The 16,361-nt window shown below is 30.3% G+C and overlaps 2 protein-coding genes across 2 annotated transcripts; one reads left to right on the forward strand and one right to left on the reverse strand.

Annotated features, from left to right (window-relative positions):
* The first annotated feature begins 1,181 nt into the window (after nt 1–1,181).
* LOC114380941 (LOB domain-containing protein 41-like) lies at nt 1,182–3,201 on the forward strand. Its single transcript, XM_028340080.1, has 2 exons — nt 1,182–1,620; nt 2,274–3,201. Exons 1-2 carry the CDS (start codon nt 1,431–1,433, stop codon nt 2,948–2,950), a joined length of 867 nt encoding a protein of 288 aa, XP_028195881.1. The 5' UTR covers nt 1,182–1,430; the 3' UTR covers nt 2,951–3,201.
* A 5,127-nt stretch (nt 3,202–8,328) lies between these two features.
* LOC114382148 (cytokinin hydroxylase) lies at nt 8,329–13,923 on the reverse strand. The gene is made up of 5 exons (XM_028341383.1): nt 13,598–13,923; nt 12,551–12,777; nt 11,727–11,968; nt 10,590–10,959; nt 8,329–8,944 (listed from the first exon to the last, which is right to left on the reverse strand). Exons 1-5 carry the CDS (start codon nt 13,875–13,877, stop codon nt 8,525–8,527), a joined length of 1,539 nt encoding a protein of 512 aa, XP_028197184.1. The 5' UTR covers nt 13,878–13,923; the 3' UTR covers nt 8,329–8,524.
* Between the last annotated feature and the right edge of the window lie 2,438 nt (nt 13,924–16,361).

The following is a 16,361-nucleotide window of genomic DNA, read 5'->3' on the forward strand; positions in this document are numbered from 1 at the left end:
TTTAATTATTGTTGTGACTATTTGATTAGACCAAGTTTTAAACCCAAAAAACCATTGGCTTATTCGCATGGGTCTCTCTTCTTCTAGTTTCATCAGCTGCGCCCACAGTCCCAACACCAAACCCGGAAACCGGTCTTCGGTTTTTCCCCAAACCGCTTTTCATTCCCGAAAACCAGGAGCTTTTTTTCTTCTTTTGTTTTTTTAGCGTTCAAAAACCACTGCAAACAAAAGTGGACCCCCTTTTACTCCCCCAATATGTGGCGATCTGACACCATTTCTTTTTTTCTTCCGTTTTTTCATTTTCCGTGGCAGATTCCTTAAATTTATGTGTCTGTCAATGCGCGTTTCGCACACTGAAAATGGAAAACACTCACTTTGGCCCGAGAGTTCCGTATGTCTTCATCTACTACTCGATTTTTAGTATCCCACTTTTCCATAATTTTTAATTTTTATATAGTTATTATTAATTTAAATTTATAAAAGTATAAATATAAGAAAAATAAATTATTATTTTGGTTCTTAAACATCTAAACAAATGATGATTTAATAAAAAAAATTGATTTAGTTTTTGGATCTATAAAGTGTTATAAATTACTCTTTTATATACTATAATGATAAATTAATTAATAAATTAGTTCTTATATGATACAATTTAATGAAAAAATAATCTCCTAAAACTTAACCGTAAAAGATAATTGTAACATTTTTAACCCATTGAGACTTGTGTTTGATAAAATATAAAATTATATAAAAATAAAAATAATAAAATTTTATTTTAAGTAGAAATTTTTAAAGAAAATTCAATAAATATTTAATGATAAAAAATAAATATAAATAAAATTTAAAAGATAACTCTTAAAAAAATATTATTTTTCATGAAAATACTGAAATTTACTAAAAAGAAAATTTTCAAATAAAAACAAATCAGGAACACGTATGTGGTATGAACATGAATTTTACATGTGTGCCATTGATCGTCATAGTTAGAGTGTGGCATGTGCGGGTTGTTCCACCCGGCGACGTGAGCTGCATTCATAGGAAGTTAAACACACGCGCGTGAACTGAGAGTGGGCATCATCACCCCAACAGAAATGGAATCATTATACTTCGCTTCAAACTAGAAAGTGGTTCGAAGTTCCAACCCCCCTTAACGTGGAAAAAGCCTCAAAACCATTGTTTCATGTTAAAAAAAATAAAACAATTCTTTCATAAGAAACCCACAACATGTTAGAAACCCAGCAGCGCCGGAACCCCCAACAACTATATTTATCTCCCTCTTTCTCACACTTCCACAATTCCAATCACAATCTTCTCCAATTAACCTCCTCTCTCACTATTCCATCTTCTTAATTACTCATCACTCTTCTTAGAAACTAGTCTAACAATTAGGTTTTGAAGGGCACACAAATATATTCCAAGGTTGTGTGAAAATGCGAATGAGTTGTAACGGATGTCGTGTTTTGCGCAAAGGGTGTAGCGAAGATTGTAGCATAAGACCGTGTTTGCAATGGATCAAGAACCCGGAGTCGCAAGCTAATGCCACTGTGTTTCTTGCTAAGTTCTATGGCCGTGCTGGCCTCATGAACCTCATCAACGCTGGTCCTGAAAACCTTCGTCCTGGTTCGTGCTATTTTGTTCTTTTTTTTTTTTTCTCGGTTGCATGTTTAATTTTTTTGGAACAAAACTTAAATATAATTCTTTGGGAATTTTTGGTGTTATTTTCTGAGAATTTGAGTTTTACTTTACTGATTTGCAAAACAAAACTTTTAATTTAATTTGTTTAAGTAAATTAAAATTCGATTTTAATTGAAAAACGTACATGCAATTGTCTTATACTATAGTACTATCTCTTAAAAAAATTAAAAGAGTAATAGCAAATTTTTTTAGCAAAGGCTAAAAATTCACTTTTTAAAAAAAATTTAATTTGGCTTTATAATTTAAAAAATTATCTTTTAAAATGTTACTACGACGTAATATCTCATTAATATTGTCATGTTTTGATATAATAAACTGATACAACAGCCCCATTTATTTTAACCAAAATAACTTATGAGATTAAAGTATTTTTTAATTTAAGAAAAAAAACTGAAATTAAAAAAGAAGATATTTTTGCCTTTTTTTTAAAAAAAAAAGTGCTAAAGAAACAATATCTTGACACAAAATTAACTTGCATACAGTTTCTTGGACTATAGCATGATCTTTTAGAAAATTAGCAACTTTTTTGTACCGAATAAACGTTTAATTGATTATGTTTTGGGCATTTTATTTTGCAGCTATTTTTCGATCCTTGTTATACGAGGCATGCGGTCGAATTGTTAACCCAATTTACGGGTCAGTGGGTTTGTTATGGTCCGGGAGCTGGCAGCTCTGTCAAGCCGCTGTGGAAGCCGTTTTGAAAGGTGAGCCGATCACGCCGATAACATCCGAAGCCGCGGCTAATGGGCGGGCCCCACCTCTCAAGGCCTACGACATACGCCACGTGTCAAAAGACCAGAACTCGGCAAATGAAACTCCAAAGACCAAGACCCGGTCCCGGTTCAAGCGAACCAGCGGCACGCTTATTAAACCGAAGGCCAGCAAAGGAACCGGGTTCGTTCCGGTTGAGCCGGAGATGGCGAACCGGACTGCGAGTCATGAGTCGGGGCTGAGCCACTTGTCGGAAGCCACGGCGATGGTGGAGGGGGAAAGCAAAGAGAGCGAAAGCGTGGTGTCGATGGATACCTCAAACCTAATTCACGAAGAACCGGAGTGGGTTGCGAAGACGAGTGATGGAACCGGTGAGAGCGGCAACGAAATTGGTTTGGAATTAACGCTCGGGTTCGAACCGGTTTCACGTTTGCATCACGTGGTTCCGATGAAGAAGAGAAAGATAATTGAGTTGAAGAGTTGTGGTGACTCGGCTGAGAAAGACTCGTGTAAGATGGAGCTGGGGCTTGAGTACCCGGCTTGAATAATGGTTTGCTTGGTTTTGGCTTAACCGGCTTATTCTCTAGAAACTTGTAGGTGAGATGAGAAGTTTAGAAGCACTTGTTATTATGCTTTTATTAATTTTTAAAACTTTTTTCTTCTTTTTTGGTTAATCTTTGTGAATTCGATGTTGTACAAAGATGGTTGATATCAAAGATACGTAGAGATAAAAAGAAATTAGAGAATTACAAGTATTTGTTGCAAATGGAACGATTCAGGCCGAATTTGCATGAAGTTTTACTATTCAATATTTCGATAGAAAAAATTATATAATTATTTTCTATTATTTATATGTATTTTAAATATAAAAAATAAAAGAAACTATTAATTTTCGGTGTCTTAGCTTGTGATATTAATTCTTTATTGGGTTAGGTAAAAGAATAAAATTTGGAAAAGAAGGAAAAGAAAAAAGTTTTTTTTTTCTTAACCTTTCCTTTCATTAAGAGGAGAAAGGAGGCATGATTAATTCGAAGTTTGATAAGATAAATAAAGTTTGATGAAAGATTGAAATTAGATATTATCTAAATAATTTGATTTTAATTTTAGTATATTAATTACTTATGCTCAATTATTTGGCTAAAAAGAAAAATAGATAGAATTAAGATGAATTAGATAGAATTAAGATGAATTTTAAGTATAGTAGAAAAAAATGAAAGGAAAATAAGTAACAAGAAATTTTTTGCTAAATTTTAATTTTGGATCATCTTTGATCTTGATACGTGATTTTCGTCTTTTTTTTTTTTTACTTTGATCTTATTATAGAAAAGAGTAAATTACAATAACTTCATTAAGATTGGTCTTAATTACATTTGACACTATTACCTTTTTGTTACATTACAATTTAACCACTAGTTTGACGTTGTCAATCTATCTTTATTTAATTTAACAAAAGAAAAAAGAAATGATTTTGAAAATCCAATTTTGCCCATTTAAGTTAAATGTTTCTTTCTTTTTTGGTTCTTATTTTTTTGTCGGAGTGAATGGTTTCGTCGACATATCCATTCTGGCTGCCACCAAGAATAACCCCAATGTTGTCGTTTCTACCATCTCTACCAAACCCAACAACGAAATCTCCCTCCCTGCAATGTTTCTAGAACCTTCTCCCATATCCATTTGAAACCTACAATCAAACTAGTGCTTCACATTTCTAGATCCTTCCTCCTACATCTATTTGAAACCTACAATCAAACAAGCACAACTCCTCAAAAGTTCAAAATTCAATTAACTCCTAATAAAATAAAACAAAAAAGACAAAACAAAACAAAAGCAGACACAATCTCATCACCCGCTCACGTAGAACTTGAAAGTCGTCTATCCTTTCTTCGATAGCAAGGGTGTGTCATCACTGATCCCCAAGAGGTTAAACTATGTCGCCCACAAGAGCGTGATGTTCTCATTCTCATACTTTCTCGTCAAGTAATTGATTGCAAACATCATATGAAAGCTTCCACAAATGAAAGGAGTGTGAAGGGTTTGGCGATTTGAGTTATGGTGGCATTTTTAGGGGATTTGGGATTGGGGGGAGGCTCACACCCTTGCATTCTTTGTCATCCCAAAAATTGAAGGTGGTGGTTGTTGTGGCAGGAGGGGCTTGGAAAGATCCGAAGCTGGAGGGTCAAAAAGGAATGGTGATCGGAGACGCAGAATTGGTGGAGGAAAGGGAAGAATAAGGGACAGAGTGAGTGTAGTGTAAAAGAAAGGGGATGAGGCTATTTGAAAAAAATATCATTCAAAGGCATGTGCCACTCACATGACCCTTCCAACTTAACTTTTTTCTTTTAATGATAAATATCATGAAAGGGGTTTAGTGTAATGTACCCCCAAAAGTTAAGGGTTTTTTCTGTAAGGATAAAAATGGCAGGGGTGGTGTAATTCAGAAAACCTCAAGGGGACTATTGTAATTTACTCCTTAGAAGATTTATAATTTTGGTCTAATATTTAATTTTGCATATGTTCATTTCTTTTATTTTTTATAGTTTACTACGTACTATCCTTGTTATAAGATCCAACTAAGAGTTATAAAGTTGACTTGATGATTAAAGAAAAAATGGAAGAGGAAAAGGTCATGAATTTAAATCTTTCTCACTAATAAAAACTAACAAACTAACAATTTAAATATGTCGATAAAAAATTATAGGACTCAATTAACTAATTCGTCAAGATTAAGAAAGTATGTTAATTGTGTAAAAAAAAGTATGTTAATTTAGTTTAGAACATTAATTTGTCCCAAATTATTATTTTTTCAAAATCATCATGTGAACAAAACTAATGAACATTAATGGTTATGTTTCTCCTTTTATCATGTCATTCTCAAACTAACTTTAACTAAGAACGTTTTTGTGAGAATAATTAATACATGAGACATTTTAGATTTGATCTTATAAAAAGGATCAAACGACACTTTTAATTTGGATCTTATAATAAGGATCAGAGGTAGTAATTAATTAAATTATTTTTTGGTGGTACTTTAAGTTAATATGGTAGATATAGGGTTTAATTGAACTAAAATAAAATATATACAAAATTGATGATCGAATCAAATTTGTAAATTTTCTAAAGGAATTAAAGGGGGCAAAAATTATAATTTAGCAAAAAATTATAGATTTTCTAAATTTTAATTTGGGTTCTTCTTTAATTTTGTTTATTTCAATTTTGGTGATCTTATTTTTTTTAATTTTGGTTCCTTCATTTTAAAAAATCCATAATTTTGGTTAAATTCTCATTTTTGTACATGTTTATTTCTTTTATTTATATATTTTATTAATTAAATTATTTTTTATGTTATCTTAATTTAACATGTTGGATCTAGGGTTCAATTGGATCAAGATAAAAAAAAATATACGTAAAATTGAGAATTGAACTTTAATTAAAATTTGTATAAAATAAGGGGTCCAAAATCACAGAAAAAAAAATAAGAGGACTAAAATTATGAATAAGAAATTATAAAAGATCAAAATTATAATTTAGCCAATAATATTTTATAATTTAGCTAATAATTATTTAACAGGGAAATACCATAGCCACATAACCATACATATTAATTGACCAATCTACCATTATTTCATTGTTGGTGCCTTAGTTAGATCATTAGTTACATTAATTGTAATTAATTAGAAACTTTCACCAAAATGGCTAGACAAAGGATTTAAACCTTGGTCAACCTTATAATCCTTACATCCAAAAAGAAAGATGTCAAATGAGATCACTCCATTGGCTCAACTTCTAGGCCAAGGATCATATAAACCAAAAGGGACATTTAAAGCTTTTTTTTTATATAAAAAAAACAAATTAAATGTCATTTGGTGTCCAACACACACTTAAGCCTTCTGAATCCTAAAACCTTTCATTTCTCACACTTAACCTCATTTTTTCCCTCCTCACTTCCTCACATACACTTAAGAGCCTTCATTCTTTTGCATTTCTTTTGCTTTGGAGACACCAATGCCTAAGACTTTCATACCTCTTCACAATATCTCTTTAAGAAGCTTGTTTCTCCTTCACCATTTTTAAGTATGTGTGTGTTTCTTTTCTTGTTTTGGTTTGCACCCCACCTATTCTCCATCTCAGTCTCATTCTCTTGTGTTCACATGTTCAAGAAGCCTCTATTGGTGTGGTTTGTGCTAGAAGTTTTCTACTAAGGCTTTTATCTCTAGAGATTCAAAAAAATCTCCAAAGGTAAGGGAATCATTGCCTTTTTTTAACACAAATCTTCAACATTTGTGTTCTTAACTTATAATTTGTGTAATATTTAGGTAATCATGTTAAAAATATCTTCTTACCCAGTTTTATGTGTGAAAATGTAGTCTTCGATGTTTATATTCTTTTTGGTATGAAAATCTTTGGTCTTTGTCATTTAAATACATTATTTATACAAAATAATGTTTTTTACAAATATAATTGGTTGCACATTTAGTTTAATTTCACAGTTAAAGGATATTATTTCGTGCCTATATCACTAGGTTATGTTATGTTGTGATTTAGAGCCCAAAAGCTTAAGACTTTAACATTTTCATAAGCTACGAAATTTAAAAATGGAACATTGGACATAAGTCATCATCCATTTTGAGCTATTGAACAATAAAGAAGATGGGCCTAAGTTGTTGGACTAAGTGCTAACCTTGACATAAAACTTAATCAAACATTCAAGATATTAAGCTTTAGGCTTAATTACTAATTTGGTTTCTAAATTATTTAAAATAACTCAATTTGGTCCATAAATTTTTGAGCGCTTCAATCATGTCTTCTAATTTTAAAAATACTCCAATCAAGTCTTTTTTATCCAATTAAATTGACATTGTTAGGATATGTAAATGTGATATTTTTCCTTTACAAATAAAGGCAATTAAAAACTGTCAATACATTTACTTCTTTTTTTTTTGTCTCTCTCTTCAACGAGTATTTTTTTTCCTTTATATCTCTCTCTCTTTACAATTTTACCCCTTTTGTTTTTTTTATCTCCATCATTTTGTATCCTTGTTTTCCTCTATCACTTCTTTACAAATCCTATGACCTCCACTTCCTTGAACCAATTCCCTTCAACATCGTCGTTGTTCGCACTGTGATCAAGTGCTTGAAAGGCCTTCCTCTCTGCCTAGAATCCCTTCCACACCACCTTTGAACTCTTAAAATGCGAAGATGTGGGGTCACAGAGCAAGTCGCTTTGATCTTTGCTGTAATGTCCCTAATTGCTAACTTCTTGGAGACTTTCATACTACGACACTTCACTCAACATCCTTCTTGGTCAAAATCCTCCACTAGTCAAAATCCTCCATAGGTAGTCCTTTCTGAAACCTTGACAACCAACTCTGACATCGCTTGACTTCTTTCAGGATCATTGACTGTCCCCACAGACCAACACAAAAATTTTTAGCGTGCTTTCTTCTCACTCACACACTTTTTGAGAAACTTTCCAAAAGGTTACCTATCCCATAACTACTCCAAGTCAAACGCGTTTAACTATGAAGTTCTTAAGTAATAGGCTATCGAAAAGTATATGCATCTTGTTGGTATAGATAATACTAATTAATTACTTTATGTCATCACCAACTGTATAGTCCTGTACTTGCACAAGCTCTGAATTCCTCTCGTTCCAGTGTGATTTGTTCGAGGTGTTACATGCTCACCAATTTTCGCTTAGTTCATCCTTGAACCACATCATACTAGAAAAGAGGTTTGCTCTGATACCATTTGTAACACCCTTAATTTTACGACTTCAGTTAAAAAAAAAAAAAATCGTAACATGTGTTATGACTTCTAACTTAGAAGTCGTAACACCGGTTACGACTTATTCCCTTTTGAGTAATTTTTTAAAGCTTACCCCCAATTGAAAAATAACGGAAAAATATACTCGTTTTGATAAAAAAAAAAGCCTTCAAAGGCCCTCTATTTTCTTTACTGATTCAGAATAAATTTTTAATGTGCATATCCTAATCCTTGCCATCATAAACTTGAGCTATTTCTACACTTTGAAAAATAAAAACCACAAGGATGCCGAGAAATTTTATTACAACATCCTTAACATAGAACCCCTGAAGTCTAGAGCATGAAGGAGCATGTCTCATGGATCTAAAGGCTTCAAGCAAACTTGAACACCATATTTGGGCTTAATTGTGAGGACAACCACTGGTGCATGCCTATAATTCTCCGAAATGGTGAAGCTAAACCTTGAGATCAACATGGCTAATATAATCTTAGCTTCCATAATAGCAAATGTTTGGCCAACACAATTTCTAGGGCCAGAAGCAAATGGTATGAAACGGCCAGGCATGAATGACCTTGAAGCAAACCTCTCAGGGTTGAACTCATTTGCATCTTTGCCCCATAGTTCTTCACTATGATGAATGGCTAGCACTGGAATCCAAATTGATAAGCCTTTGGGAATGTGAAGGTCACCCAACTCAATGTCTTTGAAAGCCATTCTAGGAAGCAAAGTTGCAGGAGGATAGAGCCTCATTGACTCGTTAATTACCATGTGTAGCTGCAACATCAAATAACACTTAGGTTAGTTTTGTTATTAGTAACATTTTTTCACATACAATTTCTTTTAGAGTTTAATTAGAATGTATTGAGATATAATGTAAATATTTATTATCCTATCACTCATTTATAGATTATCATATATAGTAAAATTGTTAATTTTTGTAATAATTGTTTTAAAATATATTTAAAATAATTTTTAATTAATTGATAGTATAATTTATTTAAAACCAACAATATTTCTTTTACACTGATCCTTATATTTATTATATTAATAAGTTCTTACCTTCATTTATTAAATGAATTATATATAATTTAAAAATATATGCATTATCAATGTAATTTTTTTTACACTATCAAATGATCATAAATTATCGTTTGTATGACTTTAAAAGTAATTATTGTAAAATTCAATAAATTTATTATATAGGTCCGTTTGGTATAATAGAGAAATGGAAATAAAAAAAGTGAAGAAAAATAAGTGAGAAATAAAATACAAATTAAAGGTATTTGGTTGAAGAGAAATAAAGAAGAGAACAATAAAAAAAGACAAATAAATGAATAAAAATAGGTAAGAAATAGTATAATAGGTCCCACTATTTTAAAAAATAATTTTACCCTCTTTCTTATGGACCAAACAACACATTAATTTCATCTTCTCTTTTTCTCCTATTTCTCTCCTACCAAATAAGGCTAGATGATTTGTAAATATATTTTACATTATTAGTGTATAACTTATTTTCTTATATAATGTATAAATTAATAAATTTATCATATGATAATTTGTGATAAATAATAATAATGTAAAAATTATTTACAATATTAATGCATTTATTGTTTACTTATTTATTAAACTATACGTTTGGCTTATCTTAAAAGAAAGAAAACCTAATATTTTTTTTAAATGTTATTGAAAATAACATCAATTACTGGTTAATGAGTGTAAAGATTATTTTTAAATCAATGATGTTTACTCTGTTTTTGTATAGAGTCGATCATGTCCTAGTTAAACTATATTATTTCTAGGTTGTTTTTCTAAAATTCGAGAAGCAACTAAATGCTCAAGATCTTCAAATTTGATTGTGCTTTAGCCAATATCAGATTACGTGAAAGGAAAGGGGCAAAGCCACAAACCTGAAATTGAAACCCATTCGGGAAAACTCAATTAATTTTCAAACTAGTAGTATAAATATCTTTTACAATATATAATTGGATTTTTTAATTTCTATAATAATTATTTTAAAAATTATATGTAAGATAAATTTTAAATAGTTGAATATAATAATATTATATCAAAAACAAAATCTTTATATAAGATATAACTTAAGATTGTAAAAGAAAAATAAAAAATATAGTAATTTGATACTTTCTCTCAAATTCATATACAAGCAAAAGAATTACTTTATATCTTGGACATATATGCAAATTTAACTAATTTTACTCCTAATGTAAAATATCCTTTATTGTAACTCTATTTTCAAAGATTCTATTTTATTCATGATATTAAATTTCAATAAAGTAATTTTAAAAATAACTTTAATTACTTTTTTATTTGAGATCAATAAAATTAAATGAGTTCAACTAACCATCTTAATTAATATAAAAATAATTATTTTTGCTTATATGAATCCAAAGAAAGTACTAACCAGAGTGAGCTTAGAGAGTTGATCAACTGATGGAATTTCCCCCTTGAAGACCTCTTTGACTTCAGCTCGGACTTTGTCTTGCCAATGTGGATTGCTAGCTAGCAACATAGCTGTCCAAGTGAGCAAGAGTGCAGTGGTTTCATGTCCAGCAAAGAAAAATGTTTTGCATTCATCCATAACTAGTTGTAGATTCAAGGTACCACCCTCCTTCTTGATCTCATCCAAGAGTATACCCAACAAATCATTCCCATAAGAATTGCTCCTCCCCATTTCCACACAATCTTTTCTACTCTCTATGATCTCCATCAAGAGTCTCTCCACCTCCATCTTCATAGACTTTATCTCTCTGTTATACTTGCTGGGAAAAAACCTACAACATGTAAATTTAATCATAATTGGTATATATTGACATTTAAAAAAAGGGGACAACCATATCAATTCATCTATTCAAAAGGAGTAGATAAAATCAAAGAATATATCAAATTGAGACGGTAGAATAAGAAAAGTTAATTTTGACTATGCACCAGAATGGAATAAGATTACATTTGAATAAAGTTAAATTTGATAATTTTATGTATGGTTGTCAAGATTTGTAATGTGGAATGACTAAAAAAAATCAAGAAGATAAACAAAATTTCGCTTGTTTTTGAAGAATTCAGGATAGAGAGGTAATAGAATTTCTGGATATGATCAATGATTAACAGTAAAATAGTTGGTCTAAATGGTATTTCTACATAAGTTTAAAAGTGTGTACAAGAACAAGTTATCATTTGGTTCCTATATTTAAGAATAATTGAGAGATTCAAAATTGAGTAAACTGCATATAAATAAAACTCATGAGTCACATAATGAAATTATATAAAAAGATGATTGAGCATATATTAAGAGAAAGGACTAAGATTGCAAAGAATTAAATTAGTTTTATGCTATAAAAGTTTACAACAGAAAGTCATTTATTCTTTACGGGAGCTGATGGAAAGGTACCAAAGAAAAAAAAAGAAGAGAAAAAAGACATAAATATGATTTTGATTGATGTGGAAATCCAAGAATTGAGACTAAAGAGTTTGTTTTTTATAAGGAAAAGATTACATCACGACTCAATATAATTGCTTTATATTAAATCCTAGATTCACATACCGGCTTCCAGGAAAGAAAAGATGGCGAGTTGCTTGAGCAACTCTACTCTGCAGCTGTGTGAGGAGATAGAATATTTGCTTTCCCTTCTGATAGCTTGTGCCAAACTCAGTTCTTGATATAATATCTGCAGTTAGTTCAGTAAAGCACTCTCCAATCTCCACCTCAGATTGGCCAACCTCTAATGCATTTTGTAGTGATTGAAGCATATCCTTTGTGCATTCCACCATGTGCCCAGCATAGCTCTATACATAAAACATTCATCAGCATTTTAAGTCAAATCATTTGTAATCAAGAAGAGTGTTAGGAAAACACCTTTTATTATTGATTAAAATTTATCGAAAACTATAAAATTACGTTTAGACTTATTAAATAAGGAGTGAAATTTCTGATATGATTTTATGATTTTCAATAAATTTTTATGACAAAAAACCTAACACACAAATGACAGACACTCTCAATCACAAGAGACTATCATGTCTTTTAGACTCACATCTCTTTTGTTTCTGCACATTCTTCTCATATCTGTTAGTATTGATGGCGAGATGAGTTATAAAGATCTCCTAAATAATAAAAAATTGATTGTTTCTTAAAATTCTAAGGGATATTTCTCTTAAAAGTTATTTCCGCACATACCAACAGCCACAATATTTTACTTAATCTAAAAAACTCTCACTTGAATTAATTGTTGAAATTTTAGAATTGACATTCCCAACAATTTCAACTAATAATAATAAAAATACACATTAAAAGTGTACTGCTAAAACACAACCCAAAAAGATTCATGTCACTAACTAATTAGCATCAAAACCTATATATATATATACCTTAAGTCTGTCTCCCATGAATGCAGGGGCAACCATGTGACGTTGGTGGCGCCACTCTTCACCATTTGCCATCAATAAGCCTCTCCCAATGAAATGTTTGGTCCCTTGTTGTTGCTGCCACGATTTCCCAGATGTGGTACTGTACTTTGACAGAAACTCCTTGATCATTTCGGTGTCTGTTAGGCACAACCTTGGTTCTGTACCATTCCAATATAGGAACCTCTTTCCTACATAATCCCATTAACGCCCATAACAAAATAAGATTAATACACGTATACATACACATATATAAGGCCATATTTGATGAAACATGACTACAGTTAATTTTGATCATAAAAACGTACATGAATGATAAATAATTAACTGCTAAAACTTAATACTAAATTAATTGTTTTCATTTCTCATGTAATATGTTCCTTTATAATTTTTATTAGTGAAATATGAAAATAAAGAAATTGAAATTAACACACGTTTGTATACATATACATGATAAAAAAATATACATATATACATAAAGGGACATGTAAGATGCATGCAAGAATAACTAATTTGAGAGAAATTTCATGGTATCTTCAGAAATTTAAGAATTTTATTATTGAGAAACCCTTTTTTCCTCTTTCTCTATCTTCTTTGATGTGCTCAAACTCATTCAACTGTTGCCCCAAAAAAATAATGATACCAAAACTCTTGGATTTCTCTGAATATCATAATAATTCTCTAAATTTTGGTCATACATTTAAACATGAATGATAGATATGACAAGAATTGATTTTGTTGAATTTTAAGCTTAATTAACAGTTCTTATTTTTTCACATTATCATATGATATGTTCTGTATATGCATAACTTCACATATACGCGCACACATACAGAAGTACATTTGTAAATTTCTCCTATAATTTAAAATTAATAAAAAAATCAATAATATATATAAGTATTACCAAATATTTATATATAAATATTATTCTGCACAACTTAATTAAAATTTTCAGATCTGTCACGACATAAAATTATATGTGTGTACACAACAAAAGAAAAAGAGAAATACCATATTGGTTGGACCATGCAACAAAATGTGGCAAAAGGCGACCAACAATGTCATGGTTGATGGTTTTCATGTCTTGAGAAACTGCTCTTGAAACAAGGGATGTCATGTCTATGATGTTGCCTATAAGAAAGCGGGGTTTGGGGCCATGCACTCCTTGTCTCTCCATGATTTTTCTTATGCGCATTGGAGTGAGCCAGTAACATGAGATGGTGTCATATGCAACCTTCAATAGCACAGTCACAAAAATCACCAAAAGGGTTGTGAGAATCACCATGGCCATGGGTGGGTGAGACCAACAAAAATGATTACAAAGAGAAAATATAATACTAATCTGCAAAGGATTGTGTATGAGACTCGAATTTGTTTCATGAGTCACTTATATATAGTACAATTTGACGGGCCAGATCCTTTCATTTAATTATGTAAAAAATATAAATTAATATTGTGTAATTGTTAATAATCCTGGGGTTGGTGGGGACGTAAATCATGCTTTAAATTATAATTGCAGTTATTTATTGTGATTAATTATTAAAATTTGTGGAAAAATATTTTATTGAAACGGAGCTAGTTCGGTCATCATTAATTGTAGGTGCCATAACGGCTGTAGAAACCTTTCAAAATATAATTAAAGTTGCAGTTATGAATTGAAATTTATAGTCTTTCACAGTATTTTTAATGTTTAGGATTCGGATGCATTTACTTTTAATTTTATATTAAAAGAAATTGTGTTTCATAAATTTTAATATAAAAAATAGTTTAATTTTGGTATGCTGTAAAAAATTCTGCACTGTCAATTAATTAAATATAATTTTTAATGTAATTATTATAAAAATTAAATTTTTTACTAGATATCATAATTTATAATTAAATAACTTTGTAAAAAACGTTTACACCATAAATACTTTTTCTAATCAATTAAATTCTAATGACATAAAAGAGATTTTAATTAAATACGCTAATTGTCACAGCAAACAACGGGTATGGGCCAAATACATGTCTATTGAAGGAGTTCTTTTGGAAAAATTTCATCCTTCAAGGTATTATTAATTGTGTAGTTTTATTTTGTGAGTAGATTGATTATATGATTTTCTTTTTAGACAAGCGTAGTAATTACAGACATTGTTGATAATTTATCTAATGCATTTAATATAATTAGGATTTGTAGATATTTGAATAACTTTTTTCTGTGATTTTCATGTATAGAGAAATAAAAAGTTACCAAGTCATGAAAAGAATAATAATTAAAAGTACATCCTCTATCTGCCCGATTGAAGAAATACATGCATTTAAAAAATTTAAATTTTACATAATAAAATTTCGTTTAAATAATAAAAATTTAAATTTTACATAATAAAATTTCGTTTAATTAATAAAAATCATTTTAATGGTGATTTATTAGTATGAAAGAAAATTTAGTATCGATTAAAAAATAAAGGATAAAAAATTACTTATTAAATTATTAATGTAATAAAAATGTGTTTGGCATGTCAAATAATTGAGTGTGACTTGTATTGATAATAACTGGATGAATGCATCGATTTTCATAGAAAAGTAATTAATGTTTCATAATTAAGAAAATTTCATAATAAATTAAAAATATAGAAATAAATTAAAATGAATATATTTAAAAGTAAGTGTACATTTCTTATAGTTGAACCAAAATAATGCTTTTATTTTTTATTTTTGTATAAAAGACTAGAGATAGTTTAACATAATATTTAATTGTGTTGTTTAGTTCAATTAATACTATTTTTTAATAAATATAATATTATAAAAATTTTATAATATTTAAACTAATGAATTTTACATTTTTATTATATTTAATGAAAATTTAATGAATACATCAGACTTTTTTTATACAGACAATATTTAGAATTTGCTTAATTTGAGTGTTCTTTATTAAGATAGGACATATTTAGAAGCATGACACTCATGTGAAGAATAGGCCTAAATTGGAAGCTTTTCATGACATAGATTTTGCAATCAAAAGCAAGACTACTAAAAGGAGAGTTATCAAAAGCCGAAAAGATCGTTGTTAAAGTGCAGATATCATAAGCTATATATGATCATAGGCATGATGTTGAATATAACTTAGACAAGGGGTAGATATCAAAAGTTACATGTAACACCCTGAAAAATAGATGTATTTTGTTGGCATAGGTCGTACCAATTAATTCTTTTAAGTCATCATCGATTGTACAGTGTCATACACACACAACCTCTGAATCCCTCTCATTTTGGTGTGATTCGTCTGCGGTGTTACACTACACATGACTAAAGGATCATTAAAAGTTGCATACGATTGGAACGTGAAGACAGGTGCATCTCGCACTTTAGAAGCACACACCAATCAAGAATGCATCAGTGCTTGGACAACACTGATTCTAAAGCCAATGCTCTTTGTGATCCTTGATAATATCAAAAGTCATATGAACTTGAAGGAAACAATTGTCCTTGTTGAAGATCCAATAACCAAGTAGAAGAGAGATTGCACTGCAAAAGCAATGCTTCTTTAGGTGACTTGCTGCAAAAACAATCTCTAGAAAACTTCCCATGATTCAAAATTCGAAATCATGTGGAAGCCACTAAGACAATATCTAGCACCAACAAATCTATCTCAATGGATCCTTCAATAGTTACAAGGTGTAAGTTGGCTGACATAATTTGAATATCTTCCAATTTAAGTTGCTTTACTTACTGAAACCTTTAGTGGCTTTAGTCAAATTCAACAAAATTTGATGTTCGCTATTAACTGCCTAAGACA

This window comes from Glycine soja, chromosome 13 (genome assembly GCF_004193775.1).
Source record: "Glycine soja cultivar W05 chromosome 13, ASM419377v2, whole genome shotgun sequence".
Classification (NCBI taxonomy): Eukaryota; Viridiplantae; Streptophyta; class Magnoliopsida; order Fabales; family Fabaceae; genus Glycine; species Glycine soja.